The sequence below is a fragment of the Rattus norvegicus genome, chromosome 20 (assembly GCF_021556685.1).
Source record: "Rattus norvegicus strain SHRSP/BbbUtx chromosome 20, alternate assembly SHRSP_T2T, whole genome shotgun sequence".
NCBI lineage: Eukaryota > Metazoa > Chordata > Mammalia > Rodentia > Muridae > Rattus > Rattus norvegicus.
The window spans coordinates 7,540,565-7,561,913 of NC_141553.1; the positions used below are offsets into that span (position 1 = coordinate 7,540,565).

At 46.8% G+C, this 21,349-nt stretch overlaps 1 protein-coding gene across 6 annotated transcripts in view; it reads left to right on the forward strand.

The window, feature by feature from the left end:
• Mapk14 (mitogen activated protein kinase 14) overlaps positions 1 to 21,349 on the forward strand; it is a 60,660-nt gene that overhangs the window by 8,495 nt on the left and 30,816 nt on the right. For all 6 annotated transcript variants that reach the window (XR_015645079.1, XR_015645080.1, XM_087598381.1 and 3 more), the window contains 2 exon segments: positions 16,659 to 16,788; positions 19,021 to 19,079. Coding sequence is in view for 4 of the 6 variants with exons in the window: in XM_087598381.1 (XP_087454507.1) it covers positions 16,659 to 16,788; positions 19,021 to 19,079 (189 nt within the window). In the remaining 2 variants the exon portion in view is untranslated.

Consider the following 21,349-nt stretch of genomic DNA (forward strand, 5'->3'; position numbering starts at 1 on the left):
ATAGATACCTTGTAACAGCTCTGCTCTGTCCTGTCTTGGCCGCTTTCATGTGAGTGCCTTTTTTCTTTCTTTGAAACACACACACACACACACACACACACACACACACACACAGATTTCCATGGCAACATAACAGAAAGGTAATAGAACAAATGTTCATTCTGTCTAGACCTGTTGTCTGACTAACTGTAGACCCCGAACATGTTTGTTCCTGTTGCACTGAATGGTGTGATTACAGATTTCCTTGTTTCTCTCAAAACCTCCTCATGGACCTTAGTAGAGTACCACTGTGCACCCTACTGCAGGTCTACCCCAGAATATATACAGGTTGTGTCTCCAAGCTTGCAGTCCATATCTTACAGAACACACCATACCTAGAACAGCAGCAGTTGCCCCTTTATTGTCTGTCATAAGTTCATTAGTTTAGTATTGGTAGTGTTAAGCATTGTTTATAAAGACCAAAGAAAGTGAGGGACCTGAGGAGATGCCATAGTGCCTTCTGGGAAAGCATGAGGCTGTGACTGGATCCCTAGCAGCATGTGAAAGCTGGATACAGCACATGTGTGATCTTGGTGCTGGGGTGCAGAGACAGGAGGATGTGTGGAGCCTTTGGGCTAGCTGGCCAGCTAGCCTAGCCAAGTTATTGAGGTGCAGATGCAGTGAGAAAGCCTTTCTCAAAACACAGTTGGGGGGGGGGGGTTTGGGGATTTAGCTCAGTGGTAGAGCGCTTGCCTAGGAAGCGCAAGGCCTGGGTTCGGTCCCCAGCTCCGGGGAAAAAAAAGAAAAGAAAAAAAAAATACAGTGGAAGGCGCCTTATCTCTGACCTACACACACATGCACGTACAAAAGCAGGAAGAGACCTGGGTTGCTTTGGAAGTCTTTGTAGTTTTTCCTTTTTTCATATTGTTCAGTGTCATCATCTCAAAACTACCTTTATATTACTAAAGACAAACCCTCCCCTCTCAAGTGACAGTCTAGTAGCTTGTCACATCTAGGGCAGCTTGATGCCAGGGTATGTATTGGAAATCTGTGTCACGGAACCCTTTCCATCTGGTGATTCAGATCTGGAAAGGATGACATCAGCGTGCCCACAAGAGGTCAGAAAACAAACAGAACCTCTTTTGCTGTGTGAGGCCCAGGGAGGCTGTTTCAGTAAACTGGGAGTGAGAGTAGTTGGTCTTGATCTTGGGCCCTTTGCTAGGGACCACTGTCAGGCTCATAATCAGGCCCCTGCTCTTTTCCTGTAACTCTCGGCTCTGGCTTGTACAAGTACTGAGCTCGGCTTGTATTACCGAGTTCCTGTAGCAGATCTAATTTAATTCCCAAAATTATTATTATTTTTTTTTTATTCTTAGTATCCTCAGAAGGTGACTCTCCCTCTTAACAATTCCCCCTTAAACCTTTTATTTAGGGCTTTTGCTAGCTTGAGCTTCCTTGAACTTAGATTTAGAAACACATTGTTTCTGTTTGTTTTCTTTCCAGCCTTCCAGTTAACAGTGAAGATTTTAGTTCTTTCTCATCTGCGAAATATAAAACAAAACCCCAAAACTACAAAAAGGAAGAAAGAAAGAAAGAAATCCAACTCCGTAATAATCGTTGTGTGAAATACTGATGTTGACATCTTGTGTTGACATAGTTGTGATTACCTGATTTTTGTGTGTGTGTGTGTGTGTGTGTGTGTGTGTGTGTGTGTGTGTGTGTGTAAATGCTCTTGCATATGTGCTTGCAGGTGTGCAAAGACCAGAGGTTAACCTCAGTTACTGTCACTTTCTGCTTTATTTTGTGATAGTATCTCTCACTGAATTTGGAGCTCATGGATTGGTTAGACTTGCTGGCCAGAGATCCTCATGAGTCTTCCTGTTTCGGGCACAGCCTCATACCTGTTGGGTGGCGGTGGTGGTGGCGGTTGTTGTTGTTGTTGTTGTTGTTGTTGTTGTGTGGTTTATGCTGGTACTGGGATCAAACTCAGGTCTTCATACTTGCTGCTGAAACCACTGTTCTGACTGAGCCGTCTCCCCACTGTGCGTGCTGTGCTGCAGTCTAGCTTGCTTAGCTGTCTGTCCTTGTGTGTGTAGTCTTCTGAGTGCCTTATGGTTGGATGATCTCTTTTGAAATGAGCAACTCAGTGCTAAATGATACTGATACCAGGCAAAAGGTTTAAAAGTAACAAATTAAGAGTGTGATGTGGGGGCTGGAGAAATGGCTGCCTGGTTAAGAGCATTGGCTGTTTGGCTAGAGAACCTGGGTTCAATTCCCAGTCCAAACCTGGCAGTTCACAACTGTCTCTAATCACAGTCCCAGGGGATCCAACACCCCACATAGACATACATGCAATACGCATGAAATTTCTAAAAATGGTGATCTGTTATAGTGTGACGTGCATGTCCTCAGCAGAGGGTAGCACTTTGTTGTGGGTCTGACTGGGTATTGTATATTTAGCAGCAGTGTTGTCCCCTAATCTTAAGACTTATAACAATTTCCCATTGTGATAGCCAGATCTGTCTTATAAGTGGTGTCTTACGGTGGGGAAATTAGTCACCTTTAATTGAAAACGTTTTACGCAACTGTACGTATTTAGAACAGTTGGTCTTGAGTAAAAACTATATGTTAACTTGAACACTGTACCTATCAGCAGAGAGGAATGCTACACATTCCTCGGGATTTCCTTCAGCGTGACCTCCATTATCTCCAGGAAAACATGAGCAAGCATTGTCAAAGTCCCAAGCTTACTGCAGCTAGCGAGGGCAGCTTGCATAAACCGTGCGTGCATGGCCGCAGGGATGGCTGTAGAGTGCTGTGAAGAAAGAATGGGAATAACTTTGTTTTGTCGTGAGTCCTGTTAGGGCTTGCAAATGTTTCTGGAAAGGAAAGCTTATTGAGGATGTTAGCATTCAGTCCAAACCTGAAGGCAGTGCTTTCCCAGCGTCTCTGGGGTTTGCTTGCCCTTTCTCTCCTACTGTCTTTCAGTAGATAGCTTTTTTCAGAGTTCTGAAATGATGTTCAGGCCAGCCAGGGCTGTATAGTGAGATCCTACCTCAAAAAAAAAAAAAAAAAAAAAGTTAGAAAAGCAAGAGAATTTCATGTACACACAGAAGGAAAAATAGCAGTGTTACCAGTTTACATGACCGGTTTGGGCCTGACACGGTCCAGATGTACAAGCCCTTCCTGGCTGGAACATACCATGAACACTAGCCTGGCTGCAGATTCATGGCAGTCCCCCTGCCCCTGCCCCTGCCCCTGCCCCTGCCCCTGCCCCTGCCCCTGCCCCTGCCCCTGCCCCTGCCCCTGCCCCTGCCCCTGCCCCTGCCCCTGCCCCTGCCCCTGCCCCTGCCCCTGCCCCTGCCCCTGCCCCTGCCGGGTTACGGGTGTGCACCAATACTCTCAGCGAAATTCTGAAGGTTCGTGTTAACATTTTAGTCTTTAAAGTATAAGACAATAACAGAGGGTGACTTTTTCAGTAATATGTGAATTTCAGAAAATGAGCTTTATTTGTGACTTAGAGCCTGCTGTTTACACTCATGTTTTGGTGTTTGCTGAATTATCCATGGTAACGCTTAAAGGATTCTGACATGGCAATAACTAATTCTGTATTAGAATTTGTGACTGTTAATATTTGATGCTGAGCTTTATGTCTTTGTGTGTGTACCTGCCTGTTCACAAGTGTGTGTGGAAGCTAGAGGATGCAGTCTGTCTCCTCTCAGACAGGGTGTCATTGACCTGGATCTCTTGTTAGGCTGGCTGGCCAACAAGTCCCAGCAATCCCCCTCTTCTGTCCTGGGGTTACAAGGGCCACCACCACACCCAGCACTTATATGTGGTTCAAGGGGTAGAACTTGGATTCCGACAGTCCTACTGTGTGTTGTCTTCATGCTTCTTCAAAGCACTCTGTTGTCCTGATAGTCTATGTTTATCTTTGGTCAATCCCCCTCCTCTTCTTCCTCCTCCTCCTTATCTTCCTCCTCTTCTTCCTCCTCTTCCTCCTCCTCTCCTTTATCTTCCTCTTCCTCCTCCTCCTCCTCCTCGTCGTCGTCGTCGTCATCATCATCATCATGGCTCGTTCTCAAGGGTTTTTTTTTTTCTATGTATATGCATTTTGGACACATTGCTGTACAAAAGTACTCTAGGAGGTTGAGCCTCCCCTGTTGTGCTAGGTGTGGTGGAAAAGACCAGTAATTCCAGCAGTCAAGGGGTTGAGGCAGGGTGACTGAGTTTGAGGTTAGTGTGGGGCTAGTCCTATTTCAAAAAACTAAGACCGTGGGGTTGGGGATTTAGCTCAGTGGCAGAGCACTTGCCTAGCAAGCACAAGGCCCTGAGTTCAGTCCCCAGCTCTGAAAAAAAAGAAAAAAGAGAAAAGAAAAAAAAAAAAAAAGAAAAAAGAGAAAAGAAAAAAAAAAGAAAAAAACTAAGACCGTCTAATCTTGTAAATTCTGAGTTCACTGAGATGTGCAAGATTCTATTGCACCCTACATTCCATGATTAGTTTTTTTTAATTTTATTTATTTTTTCAAAGATTTCTTTATTTTGTGTATGTGAGAACACTAGCTGTCTTCAGTCACACCAGAAGAGAGCACGGGATCCCATTACAGTTGGTTGAGTCACCATGTATTTGTTGGGAATTGAACTCAAGACCTCTGGAAGAGCAGTCAGTAAGCCACCTCTCCAGCCCCCTTGTTTTTATTTTTTTAATGATTTATTTGGTTGGTTTTCTGTGCATTGGTGTTTTGTTTGCATCATGTGTCTCTTACTTTCTTTTCCCATTGCTTTGATGAAGTACCCTGGCAAAAGTAATGGGAAGGAAAAAGGTTTCTCTTAGCTCACAGCTGAAGAATATAGTCCTTTATGGTGGGGGAGTTAGCAACAGGATCCTAAAGCAGCTGTCACAGCCAGTCGGCAGTCAGGAAACACAGTGAGGAGGAGGTCACGCTGCTCCTCAGCTCCCTGCTGCTATGTCCAGGATCCCAGCCAGGGAATGACTGGGTGTTCCAGCCCAGTCATGCAATCAAGATAAATCCCTCACGCCAGGAGGCCTGTCTCCCAGGTGAGTCTAGATCCTGTCCAGTTAACAGCACTAACCATTACAGTGTGCCTGTGTGTGCGCGTGTTTATTCACACTTAAATTTAAGTTTTGGATTTACTGTAGTGAAGAAAATTTGTTGATACCTATCAGATAGTGTTCCAGGCTCACCAGCATGTGGAACAGACTATAGAAATAAGGAAGCAGACTAGGGAACTATATTCACATAGTGTGGTCATAAACACAGAAGTGGTAGTTGTGTGTTATAGTATTTAGAATGATTTCTTTTTTCTTTTTTTCTTTTTTTTTCCACGTGGAGAGGTTTAATGAGGAAGAGGAGAGGAGAGGAAAGGCCGGCCATGAGCCCATGGAGGGAAGGGGTGGGGGTAGAGAGAAGGGACAGGGAAGAGGGGAAGAGCAGGGAAGAGAAGAGAACAAAGAGCTTTTTTTTTTTTTTTTTAAGATTTATTTATTTCATGTATATGAGCACACTGTAGCTGTCTTCAGACACCAGAAGAGGGCATCAGATCCCATTACAGATGGTTGTGAGCCACCATGGGGTTGCTGGGATTTGAACTCAGGACCTCTGGAAGAGCAGTCAGTGCTTTTAACCTCTGAGCCATCTCTCCAGCCTGAATGGTTTCATGGAGGAAAAAAGATTAAAAGTTACTTTGAGAGCTGAGTACACTCTTCAGTTGGGGAGCATGAAAGGGAGCGGACAGGAGAGAATATCATGTGAGTGAACAGAAGGGAAGAGGGCCAGCCTGACCCAGCCAGGTATGGCTCTCGCTGTGTTTCAGTCACCCAGGAGTCAAGATGTAGTTCTGCAGGTGGAGTCAGGTAACTGCTTCCCTAAGAGTTTCTGTTTAGAACCTGTTTCTGACTAGCAGAACGTCTGTACGTAGCATAGCTGTTACCGTGACTTGTACAGTGGAAGGAACAGTATTAAAAATCTTTCTGCTGAAGCGTTGATGGGCCTGGTTGGAGGCTGTTCTGCTACCATCGGCCAGTTTGTCTGCAAACACTTCTGTCTTTCCATCACCCCAGGCTTCTCTGTTCTTGAGGTCAGCAGTGATCTGGTTTTGGTATGTGTTTATTATTTTTGTTTTATGATCAGGTCATGACTAGATGCCAGCGATAAAAGACAAACCACAGCTTCTGCTCTCTCAGCCTGGAGTAGGAGACAAGCTTGCAGAGGAAAGCTGGTGTTTAGTTCAGTCTTTAAAGGATTGGTTACAGTGTGTTGCCAATTGTAGTAATTCTCAGGATCCATCTGAGACTTGTTGAATCCGAGCACACACTTAGCTTGTAGAAACTACAGGTGCCACAGACTGACATCAGGAGGATTTCAAGGACTCCCGATTTCATTTGAACAATCTCTTCACTGTTCCTTCAGAGAGAGATAGGCTCAACCTCAGTGTGAGAGAAAGCTCTCAGAACATTGAGAGCTCACTCCACGGAAGCCCATGCTGGAGACTGCAGCACAGACTGACTTTATAGTTGGATGTTCACTTCAACGTGGAGCAGGAAAACTACCTTCTGGGGCTGGAGAGACGGCTCACTTGTCGAGAGTTCATACTGTTCCTGCAGAGGATCCAAGTTCTGTGTCCAGCGCCTCCACAGACATCGCACGCACAAGTTCACACACAGACACAAACAACACTTTTGGCTTTAATATAAAGCACCCTCAGCGTATTTATTTGAGCCTCCTCGTGGCATTTTGGGCTAGGCAGGGCTGGCATTCCCTGTTCTAGTTCTTTGGAAACAGGTGTGTGAAAGCTTTGGTTGCGATCACCTGCTGGTAAGTGCCAAACTAGAACTCCTATTTTGACTACCGGTTTGTTTTTCTTTGTATTTCATGGTGTACATTTAAACTTGCTAATGTAAATTTCTAAATCAATAAAAGATTCCTTTTTTAAAAAAAGATTTATTTTTGTTTATGTGCACTGGTGTTTTGCCTACGTATATGTCTGTGAAGGTGTCAGATCCCCTGGAACTGAAGTTATAGACATTTGTGAGCTGTCATGTGGGTGCTGAGAATGGAACCCAGGTCCTCTGGAACAGCAGCCAGTGCTCTTAACTGCTCAGCCATCTCAAGCCCAATAAAAAGATTCTTATGGGGGCTGGGGATTTAGCTCAGTGGTAGAGCGCTTGCCTAGGAAGCGCAAGGCCCTGGGTTCGGTCCCCAGCTCCGAAAAAAAGAACCAAAAAAAAAAAAAAAAGATTCTTATGTAGAGAAATACATTGAAAATACAGCTTTGACTTAACATTGGTTTGGGGGTTCTGTTTATTTTTGTTTGTTTTTGCCCAAAAGAAATCCAAACCAAAAAACCCAGTAAGTTGGAATATTAAGTCATAGTGCTCCTAACACACTTGTCCACCCCAGTGTCCTGCCTTAGCAACAGAGTGCATGGTCATGTGCGAGCACATGGCTTACTGGGATGGCTGCTGGATGGCTGCTGCTGCTGAGCATTAGAGAGGGGCTGGCTGCTTATCACCAGCCTGGAGAAGCTCATGTCCGAATTCCCAGTGCTTTGGTTGGTACTGAATGTTTATCACCTCCTCACTGTCTTAAAGGTGCACAGAACAAAGTTGGGGAGCAAAGTTAGAGAGTGTCTGTAGTCTGAATAAAGACAAATGTGTCCAGTTGAGGCAGAGCTCAGTTCCCTCCCCTCTGGTGAGAAAGGTACTTGGTGGCTCAGGTGTAGAATGTGGCAGGAATGGATGGCTGCAGAAGGAGTGCTGTAAATGAGGTTGCTTTTCTCTGGGAACACCGCTGAAGGACCAGACCTTCCAGCTGGCTGCCTGCAGGCTGCTTTGCAGGCCGTGTGCATCAGGATAGCTCTGAATCCGCCCGACACATGAGGTGATATCACTCTATCACAGTTCCGAAGCTTGGACACCCCTGTTGTAGAGCAGAGTTTCTCAGCTCTGGTACACTTTGGCATTTGGGGTCAAATAGTTGTTCCTAATCTTTGGCTGCTGTGTCTGCTTAGGATGCTTAGCAAGCAGCTTGGTGCTAGTAACATTCTTCTCTACGACTTGGTTGTGTCCTCTGGGGAACAAAATCACCCTTCCTTCCTTCCTTCCTTCCTTCCTTCCTTCCTTCCTCCCTCCCTCCCTCCCTCCCTCCCTCCCTCCTTTCCTTCCTCCCTCCCTCCCTCCCTTCCTCCCTCCCTCCCTTCCTCCCTCCCTCCCTCCCTTCCTCCCTCCCTTCCTTTCTTCCTTCCTCCCTCCCTTCCTTCCTCCCTTCCTTCCTTCCTCCCTTCCTTCCTTCCTTCCTTTCTTCCTTCCTCCCTCCCTTCCTTCCTCCCTCCCTTCCTTCCTTCCTCCCTTCCTTCCTTCCTCCCTCCCTTCCTTCCTCCCTCCCTTCCTTCCTTCCTCCCTTCCTTCCTTCCTCCCTTCCTCCCTTCCTTCCTTCCTTCTTTCCTTCCTTTCTTTAAAAAAGTATTTTATTTAATGTATATGAGTTCACTGTGTCTTCAGACACACCAGAAGAGGGCATCAGATCCCATTACAGATGGTTGTAGCCACCATGTGGTTGCTGGGAATTGAACTCAGGACCTCTGGAAGAGCAGTCAGTGCTCTTAACCACTGAGCCATCTCTCCAGTGCAAAGTCAGCCTTTCTAAAGAAAGTCCTGTGAAGAGTCTTACAGGACAAGCACAGCAGCTGAGAGAATCCTTGGAAAAGGAGCCTCCAGCCTCTGTCAGGGATAAAAGTCGCTTTGGGGCTGGAGAGATGCTCTGCAGTTAAGAGCACTGGCTGCTTTCCCAAAGGATCTGAGTTTGAGTCTCAGGACCCACACGGCGGCTCACACCCATTTGTAACTCCAGTTCTAAGGGACGTGACTTCCCCTTTCAGCTCCTGCTGCATATGGTACACAGGCACACATGTAGGCAAGCACACCTTCACGTGAAGGAAATTTAAAAACAGTTACAAGAGACTTGCTGTGCCCCATTTATCTCTTCACTTCAGCTTTCAGGGAGACAGCCAGAGCCACCTTGCTAAATTGCTTCCCAGTTCTTGACCCACAACAGGAGACGGATAGATCAGGTTTAGCGCTGCACGTTTGGGGATGATTTGTGGCTCAGCACTAGATAATACCTAAGTACTATCATAAGATGTCCAAATGCTGTATAGCTGGAGACCTCTGTACTTGGGGTGTTAGCCTGTAGAGGCATCAGCTCGTGGTTACCCATGATTAGGTTGGTAGCTGAGAGGGAGCCTAGGAACTGTTGCTATGCCAGCTTTTTCATGCTAGTAACAAGACCATAGTAACTTCCACGTAATATGGATAGTCTGACACTTTAGATTTGCTCAAAGTGAGTGAATTCTTTAGGATTACTTAAATGTTTGCTGTTGAGACTCTGAGTGGTTCAGTGTAATGAGGCTTTGGAAAATAGCCCCTTTTATAAGAGAAGACATAGTGGGAGGGGCATAACTCTCGCAATGCAGCATATACCTGTGTTGAAATGACCTTGTGAAACCCCTGATTGGACTGGAGTGGTAAAATAAGGGCCTTTACGTTTGTCAGGCTGGAGGAGCCTCTGAGGGTGGCTCACCCTTGTGGCTGTTGGCAGAAGGCCTGTCCTCACCATCTAGATCTCTGCACAGGGCTGCCTCAGTCTTCTCGAGATCAGTGGTTTTCAACAGAGGGGACGTTTTGTTCCCCTGAAAACCACATTTTGGGGGGGGGGCAGAATCTGGGTGTCACAGCATGCACTTGTAATCTGAGCACTGGGAAGGCACAGACAGGTAGGTCTTGGGTTTGCTGGTTGCCCTGTCCAGCCTACTTGGTAAGTTCTAGGCCAGTGAGAGAAGAGGCCCTTTCTCAAGCTGCCTTTTGAATTTAAGAGAGCTAGACAGTGCCAGGATATTATGTGAGGTAGTCACTTGCTGAGTGCATTTTGCATTCCTTCCTCTGAGCTTTCAGTTTGCTTTTTAGATGGCTTAAAGGTTTTCCAGTAGCTTCTGCTTTTGGAAATTTATAATTTAGGGCAGAATGCATAGTTTCTGTTCTTTCCAAATACTGCTTTGCTTGGGAGAGAAAACAAGCATTTTAGTGCATAGAGCTGGGGCATTGGCAGCCTTTGCTGGAGGGTTTTAACCCACAAAAACTGTCTTGAGTAATTCCTGCTGTCTGTCTTGTACTTGGAAGGTGTGCTTTAATGGGAGTGTGTGTCCTCTATGGTAAAAATTAGTATGTTGTAATGAAAGCATATGATTAGGGAAGAAGCAATGAGATGTTCACTGAGATGATGTTTTGTTATGTGTGCGAACATCTGGTGGGACCGCATCAGTGAATATTGCAAAAGGCAGATTTGAAAAAGCTTTGGTAAAATGAAAAATGATTGTGATTTAGGAATGTAGGTCTCAGATTTACATATGGTGATTATGTCCATGTAAGTATCATTAGAAGGAGATGTAATTGCAACTAACTAGTGGTTTCCTTAGGTTGAAAACACCCCTCAGTGACAGAGTAGCACTGTGAGTCATGTTTCTCACTCTACTAATGGCCTCCTTGAGACATGGAAGCTTGTTTTTAAAAAAAATCAGAATAGAAGCATACACTGTTTAAACAGTGTTCTAAGTGTAGGATACAGTAGACATTTCTTCTGTATGAATGCAGTTTCCCTCTGATAGCCATTTTCTGCTTCTGAGACTTGTTCTTTAGCCTTTGAGACTTGAATAAAGGTGGAGTCTTGCTCATTGCTCCGTGTGTGAGACCCAAGAATGCAGTAGACTTTAAACTGCTGCTGTTGGAATTTCAAGTCATGTCTGGTTTTCCTGTGACCAGGCTGCAACAGATACAAACTTTGAACCCTACTTGTGTCTGTGCCTGTGTTTTGAGAATAGTCTTGCTTTGTACCCCACACTGGCTTCTATCATGTTCCACCTCTCTCTGCCTTCCAAGCTGTGTTATTATAGGCACGAACCTCACTACTCCTCTGTGTGTGTGTGTGTGTCTTCAGACACACCAGAAGAGGGCATCAGATCCCATTACAGATGCTTATAAGCCACTATGTGGTTGCTGGGAATTCAACTCAGAACCTCTGGAAGAGCAAGAAGTCAGGAAAAGAATGAGAGGATGAGAATGAATAAATGAATGAATATGAATCTTAACCTGCTCACACTTAGGGATGTCAGAGGACAACTTGCAGGAGTTAGTTCTCCTTCTACCGTGTGGTCCCAGGGGATGTACTCTCAGGCCTGCCAGCAAGTTCCTTTACCCTCTGGTCATTACCTGCCGAACCATTTCATCAGGCCTCAATATATGTCAAACATACATATATGTGGTTTTTTTAATCCAGGGTTCTGAGAAATGTTTAACTGTATGTTGGCTGTTTAACTGGGCATTCCTGGCATAGTGTGCATTTTGTTATCCCAGGTAGATAGTAAGCTTTGTGACCATATATACAGCTACCATATATACTGTTTTCTTTTTTATTCATAAAATAAAATAACACCATAGCTCGGTGGTAGGGGTGCATGCCTTTAATCCAAGGACTAGAGAGGCAGAAGCAGGCAGATATCTGTGTGTTCAAGGTTAGCCTGGTCTACAGAGTGAATTCCAGGACAAGCCAGGGCTGCACAGAGAGACCCTGTCCCCCCAAAAACAAAACCTCAAAAACAAAACAAAACAACCCTATAAACCACAAGTGGCGGCATGTCTCTCTAATCCCAGAACACGAGTGACTCGCAGAAAGATTGTAAATTCAAGCCAGTATAGAAAATTTTGCAAGAGCCTGTCTGAAAATTAAACAAACATTAGAAAGGGTGTGCAGCTCAGCTCACTGACCAGTGCTTGTCTGGTGTGTGTCCAACCCTGAGGGAACTGTTTAGTGCCAATTGAGGAAACTGGGGTTTTGAGCCCTTTGTACCATGATGGTGAGGGAAACAGATGGACTTCTTGTCCTCAACATGCCCAGGGCAGGTGGCAGTAGGAGTCATTATTAATGTCTGATAATTGAGTTTTACAAAATTAGGGTTTTGCTAAACCTGCCATAAAAACTAGTACCTTATATTAGATACCGACATTATCTTTGTTTTGTATATGAGTTGATAGAATTTAATTAACTTCTCAAAAGTATACCGTTATTAAGTTGTACAACTAGTATTAAAACCCTGATAGTCTACTCCAGAGCCCAGCCCTTGTTTAACTACCTGGTGGGTGGTAAGTAAACATATAGTAATCATTGTGATTATTGGGGACTGCCAGTCCTGTGCGGCATCTGTCCTCCTGAGTAGCTAGTGGAGTCAGGGTGGAAGCTGCGCCCCTTGCTCTGGAGCTGGCAACAGAAGAGCCTGGGTGGGTGACCATAATGGACAGCTGCTCCGCTGTTCCCACCAAGCTGGACCTGTAGGTGCAGCCACCACCTGCTAGCCCTCCCTGCTCCCCACAGGTTCATCCCAAGGAGAGGACAAAGTTAGAAAGGCTTCATGAGGCATGACACTCAGGGTGGAAGTTGAAGAGGCCACATCGTGTAGGGCCATGGCCATTTCCTCTGTCTGTAACCACACACTGGCATAGGGAAGGTCGTCTTATGGGGAGAAAGTGTGGAAAGGCTGAGAGAGCATGCCTCAGGTGGGTGGGTACACCTCTGAGGGGCCATTACTGGAAGAATAAAGATTTAGATGTGGGTGGCGTGCGGGGTAGGGGAGAAGGAACTAGTAACAGCAGGTCCAAATAGTTTACGGAACTGAAAGAAGCCAGCACACCCAGAGTAGGCCTGGGGTGGGGGAGGGCATGGCCATACAGGGGGACTACATACAGGGTGAGCCCTGGGACCAGGTCAGTTCATCTGAAACTTACAGACTGTGGTAGGAAATGTGCATTTTATTCTGTATTTCGAGAAAAATTCCTTGAGTTTAAAATAGTCATTATTTTGAAATTGCGTGTGAGTCAGAAAGAGGTCTGTCTGCACACGTGTGTGGGAGTCCGCGCTTGTGGATGAACTTGGGTTCTCACCCAGCTTAGCAGCAGCCTCTCCCCCTGCTCAGCTAGTGTAGTGCTCACACTGTGTTGGAGCAGTTGGCTCTTTTTCCTGGTGTAAGAATGACAGGAAGGGGACAGTTGTGGGTGTTTTCACCTTGCCAAGTTCTCCATATTTATGTATCACCTTCAGAACTGCCCGCTGTCCTGCTGCCTAGAAAAGAGATTTCAAGAAGAGATAGGCTTTGCAGGTTTTATTGTTGTTTTTTGTTTGTTTTGTTTTTAAAGATGTATTTATTTATATGAGTTCACTGTCACTGTCTTCAGACACACCAGAAGAGGGCATCAGATCCCATTACAGATGGTTGTGAGCCACCATGTGGTTGCTGGGAATTGAACTCAGGACCTCTGGAAGAGCAGTCAGTGCTCTTAACAGCTGAGCCATCTCTCCAGCCCGGGTTTGATGTTTATTGATGGCATTTAGCCTGAAATGGTCAGTTGTGTGGTTTTCTCATCCCTGTGTCCAAACACCTGGCAGAAGAGGTTGAAGGAGCAAAGGTTTCAGCCATTCTCCATCTCACAGCCTCTCCTGTGCTGGCCTAGCCCTGTACACTGGAGCGGAGCACCATGGAAGGGTGTGCTTTGGGTTGTTCTGTACACCTTGGCCGGCAGGGATGGGACGGAAAGATAGGGTACCCAACTCAGTCATCTTTGTTCAGTGTGAGGGGATGCACAGGGTGTGCATGTGTCCTGGTGTGCGGGTGTGCAGCAGGGGACATTTTCAAGTTGGTTTTCTCCTTTTACCATTTGAGTTCCTGGAATCAAACTCAGACTGTCAGGCTTGTACTTAGACTGAGCTGTCTGGTTATGCCCTCCCACCTCCTAAAATGTTAGGGTTCCCTCAGCTAGACATGGTGGCACACCTGTGGTTCCAGTGTTCAGGAGGCAGAAGGGTCAGCAGTTTAGGCTCATCTTCAGCTATAGAGAGAGTTTAAGGCCAGCCTGGTGTTTGCTAACAGCAGTGAAGGGGTGCCACCCACTGGGACGTGAGTGTTACACACGCACGCCTGTCCCAAGTGTTAACACACGCCTGTGGAGGAGGCTATTTCATGTTGAACTAACTGTAACATAGCTACAGAAGAGATCACAAGGACAAGAAGATAGAAAGTGGCCCAGCGGGCTGGAGAGGTGGCTCAGCGGTTAAGAGCACTGACTGCTCTTCCAGAGGTCCTGAGTTCAATTCCCAGCAACTACATGGTGGCTCACAGCCATCTGTAATGAGATCTGATGTCCTCTTCTGGTGTGTCTGAAGGCAGCTACAGTGTACTCATATATAATAAATAAATAAATCTTTAAAAAAAAAAAAGAATAGAAAGTGGCCCAGGACCCTCCCCTGAAGAACTCCATTATCGGGAGCTTACATAGTAGAAGTACATGATGCAGAGAAGGTCCCAGAAAGCCCCGTGTCCATGGGGGCTTCTGTAGGATTGACAGGAGGACAGAAAAGTGGTATGGTGCCAAATGCTAATCCAGAAAAGTGGTCACTGGACTTGCTCACCGAGCCGTCAGTGGGCTTGAGAAGAGCAGCACTGTGTGTAGAGCTCTGCTTCTCAAACTTAGGAACTGTATGAATCACATTGTGACAGTGCAGACTCCACTATGTAGGCTGAGATCCTGCCTTCTCAGGAGCTCCCAGGCAGGGCCAGGGCCACTGGTCTGCAGAGAACATGAACAGCACAGGTATAGGTTAGCAACTCTAGTCTTAGTGCACGAAGGGTGTGAGAATTGGCCTATCTTCAGTTCCTGATTTGTAGCTCTAGGATGGTGTCCACAAATTCCCTTACAAATCCTCAGGTGAAGCTGACATGAGGGGGTCCCATACCTTGAGAATTTGGAGATTCTTTTAAGCTTTGGAGGACTTTTTAACTATGAGGGGAATCATCAGAAGGAGTTAATGAATATGGGAAATTTCTAGACCCAGTAGAGGCATTAGTATGTAAATAACTCAGTGGTAGAGTGCTTGCGTTCACATCCCTAGGTTCAGTTCCCTGTCTCTTCTCTGTCTCTCTGTCTCTGTCTCTGTCTTTCTCACACACACACAGTAAGCCAGTGATATGTGGGAAGAATGTCTCTGAGATGTAGAATGGCTCCAAAGCACTCTCAGTCTTGGGTTTTGATTGGAGGGCGTGTGTGCCTAAGAGCAGGAGAGACCGTGAGGGTGTTGGCCAAGGGCAGCTGGGGCGAACAGATCCACACGAAGAGATAGAGTTGTATGGATCTCCCTTTGGTGGCTTCTGATCTCTCAAGGAAAGGGGAGGAGGGATTGGAAGTTTGAGAGACAGAAAAGTGACCAGATCACTTCATAGTGAAAATGACCTTGTGAGGGGAGCCATGTTTTAGAGTATGTTTGCAATTATTTTCAGAAGTAAAAAGCTTGAAACAGTCTGATTGTCCATTCTTTTATTTTTCAAACATGAGGTGGTTGAGGTCACCCAAGATTAGACTTTACCCAGGGGAAGGATAGAAGGGTTGGGAGGCTGAAGACAGGAGAGCCGGAGAGCCAGCGATGAGGTCAGCACCCTTGCTGCACTCAAGGGAGTCAGTGCGGAGAGAGATGGCTGAAGTGAGGCCCGCATGAGGCAGAAAGGAGTTTCCGGAGAGGTCAGGACACAGGACGCTGGATATGCCCTCCAGTCGGATGATGTAGTTGCCAGGAATGTGGTCAGAAGTTGGGGGTGGAGGGGTACTTTGTGAGAGGGACGGACTTTCGGAGGGTAATGGGAATTCTAGTCAGCGGGTAATTGCAGCAGAGCTGAGGGTTCTTCAGGATTGCTGGCCAGGGCTTTGGGAAACAAAGGGAACGTGGTGGTCATGTGTGCCACAGCAAAGTGACTGTGTGAGAGCACCCTTGAGGACAGCACTGTGAGAGAAGTGTCTGGTATAAGTTACTGCCACTGTGGGAGAACAAGGCTCAGAAAGGAGGCTGGCAACTCCCGAGAGGTCATCACAGATCAAACCGATGGTTCCGAGGCGAAAGGAAGACTCTGAGTAGGGACAGACTGGGCCGGGAGAATTCCGCTCTAGCCACTGGGGTGCGGCACTGGCATCAAGTTGATGCTCATCCCACTTGGGTTTATTCAGTGGTCACCGTGTGCATCACTGTTGTGAGTTTTCGTTCTCCTGTCACTTCCCCACATCCAAGAGCTTCCTACTGTGTGTGCCTCCATCTCTGGGCACTTGGGAGGGCTCCTTCTCCTAGGAGTAATGTAATTTCTGGAGCCTTCACTAGGATCAGCATATAGTCTCAAGGTGACAGGCCTGGGCCACAGACTTCATACAGAGGTTCCTGGACAGGCTGCCACCTGAACACAGCCACACCCATCTTATGAGCTCCCATTATCAGCCTGCTTTCAGGCCGTGGAGCTGTGTCGGGGACCTTACCTGGGCTTTGGAGAATCTAAAATGTTACTGTGTGGAAAATACTTTCCAACTGCTGATACAGACAATAGAGGCAAAAAGAAACATCTTGAATAAATAGGAGCCTCCCCGGGTGGTGGGTAATAAGTCATTATAGTCTTTATCTTGGTTTCTGTTTTTCTTTTTGTGTCTTGCCACAAATTTAATTTGAAAATGAAAAGGCCTGGAAAGTATTAGAAATAGTATTCGGAGCTCGTTTAACGGTGGGCTTTTGCTCTTCCTCCTTAATTAGTGCTGCTTTTGATACAAAGACGGGACATCGTGTGGCAGTGAAGAAGCTGTCGAGACCGTTTCAGTCCATCATTCACGCCAAAAGGACCTACAGGGAGCTGCGGCTGCTGAAGCACATGAAGCACGAGAATGTGAGTTCCTCCTCTCTGCGCAGAGCAAGGCCTTGTGTGCAGTGCTGCCGGGACACAGCACACTGTAGGGTTGGGTTTGCGTTGCACGAGGGTTCTGTGCCGTGGGGCTGTAAGGTCATAGTAAGGTTGATGGAGCCTCTTCCCAGACTTGTACTCTTACTCCACGAGCTTAAGGAGAGTTTAGTTTCCTATTCTTATTTAGTGTCAGTGCATGTGTTTGCCTGCTGGAGTTTACGTGCACCGTGGGGTGCAGTACCTTGGAGACCAGGAGATGGCAGAGACCTGGACCTGGAATCGCAGGTGCTTGAGGCCCACTGGGTGCTGAGAACCAAACCTGGCTGCTCTGCAACAGTAGCCCCTGCTCCTCCCTGCTGAGCCGTCTCCACCCAGTGCTTCCTTTTACGGATCTCTTCATTGGTGCTTCTGTGCATGTGCACGTGTGAGGTTATGGATATAAAAAGGCAGCTTGTGGGAATTGGCCCTCAATTATAACTTCAGTTCTAGGGGATCTGTTGCCCTCTTCTGGTCTCAGTGAGTACTGTGTACGCGTGATAACACCCACATAACATTCAGGCAAAACATAAAATGAAAGATTAAAAAACAACGTTTGGGGGGTTGGGGATTTAGCTCAGTGGTAGAGCGCTTGCCTAGGAAGCGCAAGGCTCTGGGTTCGGTCCCCAGCCCCGAAAAAAAGAAAAAAGAAAAAAAAAAAAAAGAAAAGAAAAATGATAATAAAATGTGGAAACGGGAAGAAAAAAAAAAAAAAAACAACGTTTGGGCTGTAGAGATTGCTCTACGGTTAGAGCACTGACTGCTCTCCCAGAGGTCCTGAGTTCAATTCCCAGCAACCACACAGTGGCTCACAACCATCTATAATGGGATCTTCCGGTGTGTCTGAAGACAGCTACAGTGTACTTATATATAATAAATAAATAAACCAAAAAACCCCAAAAACATTTGAAGATGAATTTTTTTAAATTTCTAACTATGTCTACATGCTTGTGTACATGTGGACAGGGTATCACACATGTGGGCAGTGCCGTGGAAGACAGAAGAGGGTGTCAGATCATCTGGATTTGGATCCGGAGTTGCAGGTGCTTGTGAGGCCCCTGATGGGATGCTGAGAGCTGAACTTTGGGCCCTGGACGAATGATTGAGTCATCTCCCCCATCTCGAAAGATGAGGCTCTGTTCATGTTTGTTGTTGCATCTGCAGGCTGCTTACCATCATTCTTATATTAAGATGTTCAGGTTCTAGCAGTTGGGAGCCCCCCATATTAGCGTTTGGTGTGTTTTGTTTTGTTTTTCTAGGCACAGGGTTTCTCTGTGCAGCCCTAGCTGTCCTGGACCCTCTGTAGACCAGGCTGCCCTCAAACTCAGATCCATCTCCCTCTGCCTCTCTAGTGTTCGGATTAAAGGTGTGCGCCCCGCAACTGGCTGTGCTTTGTGTTGTTTGTTTGTTTGAGAGAGACTGGGTCTCTCTCTGTAGCTCTGTCTGGGTTGGAATTACTGAGCCACTCTCCAGCCCTGTTGCTTTGTATTTTTGAACAAAGCAGGCACGGGGGGGGGGGGGGTAGGAAAGACCAGAATACTTAATGTAGAAATTATCTCACCTCTCAGTCTATCAATTTTATGCAGTGAAAAATGAAGACTTGGGGCTGGAGAGATGTCTCAGTGACTGAGGATTTGCTGCTCTTGTAGAGGACCCAAGATTAGTTCCCAGCATCTAGGTTGAGTGACTCACAACCTGCCTGTAATTCCGGCTTCAGGGGTTTACCCTCCCTCCGGCATCCAGGGACACAGGCACAGGAGAAGGCGAGGGTGGGGAGAGACAGACAGACACAAAATAAAGATCACATAAGGAAGGAGTCCTAATTCTTTTTTCGCTGTCTGACACACTAGTGGCCATGTGAACGAATTCTAAGTTGCAGGGTTTCCCTGGCACTGTGTGGAGTGATAGGTCAGGCGTGTGGCGCATGTCTGTGGGCATTTGGGAGGTGGCAGCAGGAAGATCCGGAGTCCAAGCCTGGGCCATATGAACTCCTCTCTGCAAACCCCCAACCCCCAGAAAGAATGATGTTAGCACATGTGTACCAGAAACACAGTCTGGGTAGGAAGCTAGCACACTGGCATACGGCCGTGGCTGCACTTGGATCGCTCTACCTGAAACTCTACAGAGGCACTGCAGCAAGACTGTTGCTTTCCGACTGTTTGATTTTATTTGTTCTTGCAGGTGATTGGTCTGTTGGATGTGTTTACACCTGCAAGGTCCCTGGAGGAATTCAACGATGTGTGAGTGATTTTTTTGTTGTTGTTTTTGTTTTTGTTTTTTGCATTTACAGCCTCAGCTATAGAATGGGGGTGAGCACCCCACAGAACTGCTCAACAGGACCCAAACTTCAGAAGATTATTCTCCTCCTATTGTGGGTTCTCGTGGGAGGGATACATGAAGTGAATATTTATTATGTGTGGTGCATTTAGAGCCCAGTGTAGCCATCAGAGCCAGTGCTGAGTTCTTAAAAGTGTTCCACAGAGAGAATTTTGATTGTAAGTTTTTTTCCATAAATGCCAGTCCACATAGGTGTTTCCTTCTATGATCCTTCATGGTGGGGGAGGTGACACTGAGACTGCATGCTGGTACTTAAAGACTTCTTTTAGTCTGGTGCCTGGGGAGTCCCAGGAACCACAAGTAGAGGTCAGGAGAAATAAAGCAGGGAAGAAGGGAATGACAGCCCGTGCGTGTGTTTGTGAGAGCACCGGGGCTGGGAACTGCCACGGTATAGGAAGCCCTACAGAACATACCTCAGGGGGCTGTTCTGATTGCTCCTGAATGCCTTCCCACGCCAACACATGTGACAGCAAGACAGCAGGTGTGTGCACATCCAGCCTCCCGGGCACCAGAGCTTTCCCAGTGTGTGTGATTAACACCCTGTACTAATTATCAACTTGACAGATGCCACAATCACCTGACGGGCCTCTGGGCTTGCCTGATGGGGCAGGTAGCTGTCTTGACTTTGAATTGATGAGGGAAGGAAGGGCATCTAAACTGTGGTCGGGACCATTCCCCAGGCAGGGCATCTGCGACTTCGTGAGCTAGAGAAAAGCCAGCAGAGCAGTGGCATCTAATTCCTCCGTGCTTGCTGGTGCGGTGTGTTGAACCAGACTGCACCCGTCTCCCATAAGTTGCTTTTGTCAGGGTGGTTATCAGAAGAGGAGGAGAAAGGTGAGCCCCACCCTGCTTAAGAGACACACTGTGCTGCACAGGGAACCATCCTAAGCACACTTCACATTTGGTCTTGTTGGGAGGCTCGCCCTCTTGAGTGGGAAGGATGGTTATTGTAAAGGTCAAACTGAGGTCGGCCATCCCTGCTCTTCCCCATCTTCCTGTATTAGTAAGACGTCTTCTCTACAACATGACCAAAGAAATTAGGTTCCTTACCTCCTAGTTTTAAAGGTTCCTCCTCATAGTTGGGTGAGCCCAGGCTTTTGGGCTTCTGGCAGAGGTGCCGGGGAGCAGGAGCAGAGAGTGATAGGGTAATAAGCCACTCACTCATGAAGGAGCAGAAGACACAAAGGACCAGGGCCCCATATTTGCAAAGCCACACCCCTGGTGACTTAAGCCTTGCCATGTAGTGAGAATTTGGAATTTTGGTTTCTTCAAAAACAGAGCTGTCCTTCACAGAACCAGTATAGGAATGTTTCCGTCTGATCCCAGCTGTGGGGACACGGGCCAGCTCTGCAGCAGCGCCTGCAATTGGCCTGCCGCTCTAGCACAGTTCTCCCAGCTGCGGAAAGGTTCTGCGATCATGTGATGTTAGGAATCTGGAAACTGTGGACAAGGTGTAGACATGCTAGAGTCCCAGTGCTAGGTTGGTGATTGGTGGTGGCTCAGGGGAGTTAGTTTTGTTTTTTGTTAGTGGTCATGCTCAAGAAAAATGAGAAAAAAATTAGGTTCAGAGATCTCTCTCTCCCTCCCCCCTCCCCCTATCTAATCCTTTCCTATCTAAGGATAGGGGTGACCCAGGAGATAAAGAGTAGGGAAAAGAAGAACCCACAAAGTAGCAAAGGCAGACTACGTTGCTGCCCAGAGGTTTTACTGCTTCTGTAGCTCCCTTGGAAAGGAAGCCTTTGACACAGGGTTGAGTGGTGTTAAACTCACCACCCACAATTCCAACTTCACTCCTGATGCTCCCAGTGCAAAACCAGCTTCTCTCCACATTTATTTGGAATGTATGCTGCTAATACCATTTCATTTTCTCCCACAAAACAAGCAGGCAGATACATTTGCTCTCTTGTGTCATGTTTATAGAAAAAGGGAAAAACAGAAGTGAATGCAAAAAAATGGAGCCCGAGAAGGAGAGGCAGCAGCAGGAGAGGAGGCAGCTGGGCCTCGTACAGGAACTCAGCCATGTTAGCTTGACCTGCGATGAAAGTTTAGGAAGCAAGTGAAAAGGAAGAGTGGCAGTGGCTAAGAGCAGTGACAGGCCGCTCCCACAGCCCTGCCTGGGTGCCAGAACAGAGGCTCCACCCACACAGGCTGAGCAGAGACTGGGGAGCCCTGC